Source organism: Cibotium barometz, chromosome 14, assembly GCF_041138505.1.
Source record: "Cibotium barometz isolate CiBa-2024 chromosome 14, ASM4113850v1, whole genome shotgun sequence".
Classification (NCBI taxonomy): Eukaryota; Viridiplantae; Streptophyta; class Polypodiopsida; order Cyatheales; family Cibotiaceae; genus Cibotium; species Cibotium barometz.
This window is the reverse complement of record NC_141059.1, coordinates 4,809,927-4,817,278: the sequence shown is the minus strand read 5'-3', so window position 1 is coordinate 4,817,278 and position 7,352 is coordinate 4,809,927. Positions and strand designations below refer to the sequence as shown.

General features: G+C 42.4%; 1 protein-coding gene across 2 annotated transcripts; it reads right to left on the bottom strand.

The window, feature by feature from the left end:
• Positions 1-397: 397 nt before the first annotated feature.
• LOC147631587 (RING-H2 finger protein ATL58-like) lies at positions 398-3,764 on the bottom strand. 2 transcript variants are annotated; one of them, XM_086808102.1, is made up of 3 exons: positions 3,170-3,764; positions 2,522-2,613; positions 398-1,341 (listed from the first exon to the last, which is right to left on the bottom strand). In XM_086808102.1, the coding sequence occupies exons 1-3, from the start codon at positions 3,356-3,358 to the stop codon at positions 942-944; spliced, it is 681 nt and encodes a 226-aa protein (XP_086664228.1). In that variant the 5' UTR covers positions 3,359-3,764; the 3' UTR covers positions 398-941. The 2 variants fall into 2 exon arrangements, with proteins under 2 accessions (XP_086664228.1, XP_086664227.1); XM_086808101.1 differs by having other exon boundaries at positions 401-1,341; positions 3,131-3,763.
• Between the last annotated feature and the right edge of the window lie 3,588 nt (positions 3,765-7,352).

The following is a 7,352-nucleotide window of genomic DNA, read 5'->3' as shown; positions in this document are numbered from 1 at the left end:
CAGGAAGGAAATGGGGAACGCCATGTCAGCGAGTAAACTCCAATGGAATTCTGAAAAATGTCATTTCAAGTAGGATAGGCTAAAACTTTGAAAATTTACGTTATGTATGCATAGTTGAGTGAAAAAAATAGAGGAAAAATGTTTTTTTTAACATTTTGCTTTTTTTAAAGAATTTTTGGGCGAGTTAAAACTTTGAAAATTTATATTGTGAATTAAGAGTTGATTGAAAAAATAGAAGAAAAATGTTTACTTTCAAACACTTTGCCCTTTTTAAAGAATTTTTGGGCCTGTTACCAGGGAAAACATTTCGGAACATGGCCTTGATCGTTCCTTGTGGGGAAACGTTCCCCCATGTTTCGGAACTTCCAGGAGTGGGGAATATGGCGTTCCCTAGAAACTAAGCTTCAGGCACATACAAGAGCCCTTGTGTATACAAGAGCATTGAAAACAGCCCTTTGCGTGCATTGAAAACAGCCCTTTGTGTATTGAAAAGAAAAGCAACAAATAACTAGTCCATTTGTTGAAAAGACTAAACACATGAATTGAGAAATCATGCACCTCCACAAAGCGGTGTTTATAAAAGAACTTACATATAAAGAGCACAAGGTCACTTTCTAGCCTGAGTACCTTGGTGAAAATAGCTGGTGAACCTTTCTAGAGCTTCCTTTTTAAAAGCAACCGGATTTGGACTCGTTGTCGGGCTAACCACTCGGACAAGTATCCACCGACCCATGCTGAACGATTAGGTAGAGCTATGTAGGAAATGAAAAGAATATTTGGGAGGTGGATCACATCGGAGCTCGTTTGGTGTCAAAGGATACACTGTGGAGATGGTGTGGAGAGAGCAGAAGCTTCCAATGTGGTGACCTGATGCTGGGCCTGGCTAGCCGCCTCGATAAGAATGAAGGTGAGGAGAAGGCTGGTTATAGATCAAGAGACGATTAGATGCGCTCGATGTTGATGGAGTGCTCGATGCTGACCCTGAGAGCCGTGTCGGTGAGAGAGGTGATGTCGTTGCTGCTACTACTGCCGCGGGAGCCATCTCGTCTGATGTGGTGGTTGTTAGAGTAATCTTGGGCTTCATTAAGGATGCGCTCTTCCCAGCGCCTGCTCTCTGTGTTGGAGGAGTCGCCGCCTGCCGCACTTACGCTGGGCGGGGTCGAGAAGTCTGACATACAGATCTTGCCGTCCGCCACCTGCAGCACACATGTCCTGCAAATAGGGCACGTGAAGTTGCTGGCCAGCCACTCATCTATGCACCCCGCATGGAACGCATGCCCGCATCCCGGCAGCTGCTGTATCTTATCTCCGACCTCATACTCATCCAAGCACACCGCACACCTTCCCACACAAAACAAACAAGCAAACCAAAAAAAAAAAGCTCATCGTTAGGCTCGAAACAAAAGTTCGGGTGATAATCAGAGACGTTAGTTGCAGAGAATTTGCAAAATGAAGCCCAAAACAATCATATACGGATTAACATGATTAAACATCTTAGTTCGATCCAAGAGTTTCAAAGAGCTCCCCAATGATTATGTGCCTTCCCACAACTATGAGCCCTGATTTTTTGCCTATCAATAACTTCTATAGAATAACTTCGTGACAGGCATGAGTAATCGAGTTTTTTTATTAATTTCCACAGATTTACTATAAAGATCCCTTAAGCAAATATCACACACATGATCCTTCGTTTACATCATCCAGTGTAAAAATTTCCAGGTCTCTTGTCTTGTAGAAAGCCTTACTGGTGGTTTAAATCAATAAAAAACTGTCCCTCCCTGTCTCTCTTTTACATTCGTCATTCATTATTTAGGGTAATCCGATCGTCATTCATTATTTAGGTAATCCTAGTTCGAGTTGGCACATTTCCAATCAGTAACTTCGATATCATCGTGGGTCAATAACTTAAACTCCAACTCACATCGAAAACCTTTTAAGGCCTGTTTCTACGCGGGGCTTTGGCAACTGGTTTTCACTTCTCAGACAATTAATGCAGAAGAAGACAATCCTTGAATTCAACTTGTGGTTTGTGAGGTGAACCGATAAGATCAGAACACAATCATAAGATTTGAAAGTGTTCAGCTCACAACCGGTTCCTAACTCGTTGCTAATTTTTTAGAGTGTGGAAATGGCCATAAGTAGCTAAATCAGGAAAAGCCATAAATTCTCTTAGCGAGAAAAACGAACCCCCTTGGTTTCGAGCTTAAATTAAGAGAAATTTAAGGGTTTTCTACTGAAATTGTGACGTCTAATCTCAACCTCTTAATCTCGCGGTCTACTCCCTCTACAGACATGCACAAAGTTGTGCATATATCCTTGGATCTTGCGCACAATAATTTTCCACGGCTGCTTAATGGAGAAAAGTACTCTGCACCGTCTTCTCCATAACTATGACTGTAGAACGCAGAACATATGAGAGTGTGAAATCACGTACTAATGAATGTTTTTGTGATGGATTTTCCCTTCCTTCACTAATTAAGAACCTGCATAATCTGAAAGAAGCAAGGGCAATAAAGCTTACTGTGTGTATTCTGAAGAGGCTGCGTAGCTTTCATCGTAAGGGAAAATAGGTAGTCTCTGCCTGAAGGATTTGCTGAGCCCTTGATCATAAGGCTGCAAGAAAAGAAACTGCACCTGTTAGCACCTCTCTTTCTCTCTCTCTCACACACACGACACGGGTAGTCTCTGCCTTGATCATAAGGCTGCAAGAAAAGAAACTGCACCTGTTAGCACCTCTCTCTCTCTCACACACACACAACACGAAACACTCTCTCTCTCTCCCCACCGTGCGCACTCTCTCTCTCTCACTCATAAAACTCTCTCTCTACCAACCATGCGCACTCTCTCACTTACTCCTCTCTCTGCACGTAAAACTCTATTTAGTACACCCCCATCTCTCTCTCTCTCTCTCTCTCTCTCACACACACACACACAAACAAACACACGCACAATCTATCTCTGAAAGACACGCACGCCCCCCAAAACACTCTCTCTCTCTCTCTCTCTCTCTCTCTCAACATGCGCGCCCCCAAAAACTCGCACTACCCCCTAACAAAATAGAACACGCTCGCCCACACACCAAAAAAAAAAAACTCTTCTCTCTCTCTCTACATAGAGAGAACCGGCTTACAGGTGTGAATAACGCTCCCGCCAGAAACTGAGCTCTCACCCGAGAGTTCAAACTCCTTATTCTCCGCCTCCTCAGGTAGAACATGATGAACAGCAACACCAGAATGATGCCGAACAGCACTGGGGTAGCAAAGATTACAACTTGGTACAGCTTCAACGACTGCGGTTGTGTAGAGGCAGCAGACTTGCAGGAACTGCTGTTAGCTGAGCAGTTGGAAGAGCTCGACATTGGCCCTCCACCAGTATGTTAATCTCGACCGGCAAGCATCGTTTAGGCTGAATTAAGTCCAACGCCTTCCTGTAGCTCGTGGGGTAACCTGTCTGAAGCCTTGTAGCTAGTGAAGGCAGTATAACGAAGGTAGAACAGGCCAACATGAACAGAGCTTCCATCCAGCCATCGTACCATCCGTGTTAAAGTACACTTCATTGAAAGCATCAAAGTGAGATCGTTGTTTGTGCCCCACCCCTCTTCTCTGTAGCAGAGCTCCACGAGCAATGGGATTCACAAACAGAAACCACCTCCAAGATAAACTGCAGATCGATAGAAAGATTCATACAAGTAGATTGATTTTGAGCCTTGTTGAGAGACAATAATAGCCGCAAGACATGCTGCTCGGCACTGAGTGCGTGCACTGTGATCGATCATAAAGAGCTTGTAAAAGCTGAAGGTTTACTCGTCCTAGTTACAATCTTTGAAAACGAGCTACTCGTCCGGATTCCTCACCGGTGCCCACGTCGTATTTGACTCTTCTTCATAGATAGACTAGACTCTAGACTGGTGGGGAATTAAAAGTTTGAAACGATTCCACCTTTAGCGTGTGTACATACTGTCCACCGTATTGGCAAGAAGTGCAAAAATCCCTGAAATTCCGGTCCACCTCTCCGCCCATGCTAAGTAATGGGAGAATCCTAATCAAGATCTATAAACTCCCTAAAATGACCTTGCAATCAAGAGCATCCTCTCTCTAGGCACTAGCAAGGCCATGGGCACCCCAGAGAAGGTAGGTACACAAGGCCATAGAGAAGGTAGGTACACAAGGCCATGGGCGCCCTCGAGAAGGTAGGTACAGGGGCTGTGTGAAGGGCATTGGCACCCCTAAGAAAAGGTAGGTACGGGGCAGCTCACGCAGTGGACTAGTGAGCGGGTTGAGGCCACCAGACTTGATTTTTGACAGGCATCATGCACATTTTTAGCTGTTTTGGACATTAGAAACTTATAAAAGTAATTCTCACCTATCAAAATTTACACATAAATAGTGAAAAACTTGCAAGTCTCATCCCTTTCCTATCAAATTTGACGGACAAGGGTGCCCGTCAAAAGCAACCCTAGCTCAGGCCACTGGTCGATTCCCTAAAGTTTGGCACGTGGGAATTAATGCCCTCCAGTTGCCTACGTAAACCATTTTAAACCACCCTCTTCAAGATAATTACAAAGACCTCTCGATCATCTCCACCCTTAAAAGTATTACATTTCCACATATAAAGGTCCTCCCTCCGTAACCCCTAGCATGCCTCGCCAAATGAGCATGTGCGATTTCTAAACTACAGTGTTACTAAAAAGCTTTTGGACGCTTTCTATGTACTAAAAATAAAAAAGAACCTGTTGTTTGTCTCGCAAACATCATGAATCGTGACTTGAGGGTTCACTTTGATGGAGATAGTGTAATAATCTTATATGCTAGCGGCAATGTCTTTCGAAGGGAAACCACTCATAACCATCTCTATGAATTTTCAACTTTTCCCTTCCAAGCTGATGTGTGCATAAGTAAGTTGTGGCATGAGAGATTTGGATAGTTATTAAGCTTTGTAGTCTTCATCATAAGAGACAAAAAAGTGGGATTGTGAATTCCTGCCAACATTTCTAGAGATGTTAGATGCATGGAAAGTTTATATGATGCATAAGAAGCATTGGCAATCATTTTTGCAAGAGGCCACCTATAGAGCATAGTCCTCTCTTTAGCTTGTACATGATGTTGATCTCTGTGGATATATCCCAACTATAACTCTAGGTGGTGCTTGATGCACCATGTTACTGATCGGTGACTACAACAAGAAGATATGGATACATATGATAAGGTCAAGGATTTTATCAAATTCAAAATATGGCTTTCAATGGAGAATGAGACAAGAAAAGAACTTGGAGAAGTTTTAAACCAATCAAGGTGGAGAGTTGTTCACTTCAAGGAAATTTATAGCTTGCAAGGAGCATGGGATTAATAGACAGTTTAAGTAGACTTGTGGGCTCTATCATCATGACCATATAAATTTGTGTCAGAGTAGTCTACATCCTCAAGAACATAATTTTGGTTGAAGAGTGTAAGACACTCATGCAAGTCACCAAAAGAAGAATCGTCCCATGCAAACAATGGTCAAGGTAGCCAAGCAATCAATCAATAAAGTCACCATGCACAAACCATCTGGCACATACATTCCTCTTATCGAATAAGTGCCTCAAGTGGCTAGGCATCAAACCCTCAAGCTCGAACATCCAACTATAGCATGAGTATGCCGCCACATCAAAGCATGAAGTCAGCGAATGAGGATCTAGAGATCTAATCCTTGAAGTACCAAAGGTATGTATGAACTCGACAAAATAAATGTGATCCAAGACACAAGATGGCAACTCGCGATAACGAGCGGAAAGCCATGACGACAAATCATAAACAAATCTCCTACAATTGGGATTTGAGATGGTAACAAAGTAATGTCAATGATGATGATGATGCATGTCGATTCAATGAAGGATAGTAGTAGTAAATCATGGCTACGCATAAACACGACCCAATAAACACAAGGCATGTGAACAATCCTTACAGACACCCCAAGTGTCGGAACACCACCATAATGCTCAAAAACATGTAAGCAATCCTCGTGGTCATGTAAAATGTGGATGAAGAAAAGAAGTGAGGTGTAGGGCCAAGGAAAAATGTGGATGAAAGTTTAATGTGATGGATAAAAGAGGGGTAATGGGCTCGACGCAATGTGAAAATGTAACAGGGGATGGTGTGAATGGGTAAAAGAAACTTAAATTTCAATGGTAATAAGCCCCCATTTTTTGTTTGTCTCAAGTATTTTTTTCCTCCTTCTTATCCTCACACTGGTGGCCTTCTTCTTCCTCACGCTTATATGGCAGTAGCCTTCCTGCTCTTTCCAAGCTTGGTGATGTTGCCTACTTATGGCAATGGACTCTCTCTCTCTCTCTCTCTCTCTCTCTCTCTCTCTCTATATATATATATATATATATATATATATATATATATGTGTGTGTGTGTGTGTGTGTGTGTGTGTGTGTGTGTGTGTGTAAACGCTTAAGTCTGTTCTACATTTACAATAAACAAAGTGTTGAATGCATGCTCAAAGCTTTATGAATGCTTTTGTTTAACTTTTCTCTGTTGTTCCACGATGGGGAGCATGTATGCTGCTATCAATGTTGTGCTTGGCAAGGCTGAGAGCATTGCTATGCACTGAAAAGCTTTGTGATAACTTGCTGCTTTTTTTTCCCCTTTTGCATTGCTAACCACCACCACCACCACAAGAACTTCTTTGCAAACATGACGATAATCTCCTTCTTTTCAAAAAACACGATGACGATCTACCATGCACCCTCAATTTCTCTACATGCTAATGAATTGCATGATAGAGAAGAAAGTGTTCTTAGCACGTTAACAATGGCATGCCACTATTCTTGATGTAGGCGAAGATGGAGAGAGTGGTGGCCCTTTATGTTGGAAACTCTACATTTGAAATGATGGTAGGCTTCTGACCCTCCATAGTTGTGACTATAGAGTTGGTAGTGTTGAGGTCAATCCCCACCACTTTCTCACTCACAACAAAGATGGAACCTATGTGCGAGCATTGCTCAAACTTTTGCATTGAAAACCACCGTTCTTACTTAAACTCAGATGGAACCTATGTGCGAGCACTTTTGCATTGCAAACCACCGTTCTTACTTAAACTCATAGAAGTTATTGAGAGTCATAAACATTGCTCATAGAGTTTAAGTGTAAAACAGCTCCTTATAGAAGAAAGAATAGAAAATCCTATTGAATGTCAAGTTTCTCCCTCACCATCTACTTCATACACCATGGTCATGCCCATGTATTGCACAAATTGTGTAATTCTGTGCTCTCATCTAGTCAGTAAGCTAGTCCACTTTCTTTCTAGTGTTGTTCATCACAAATATGACACTTTGTGTTATGGGGGCGACGATTTCATAAAGGTCA

What these genes read in the sequence shown, in the direction of transcription:
- LOC147631587 (XM_086808101.1), bottom strand. Translation starts at nt 3,358, where the DNA reads ATGTCGAGCTCTTCCAACTGCTCAGCTAACAGCAGTTCCTGCAAGTCT. An exon ending in CGGGAGCGTTATTCACACCT is followed by an intron (nt 2,614 to 3,130) that starts GTAAGCCGGTTC and finishes CTTTTCTTGCAG; the next exon opens with CCTTATGATCAAGGGCTCAG. An exon ending in GCCTCTTCAGAATACACACA is followed by an intron (nt 1,342 to 2,521) that starts GTAAGCTTTATT and finishes TTGTGTGGGAAG; the next exon opens with GTGTGCGGTGTGCTTGGATG.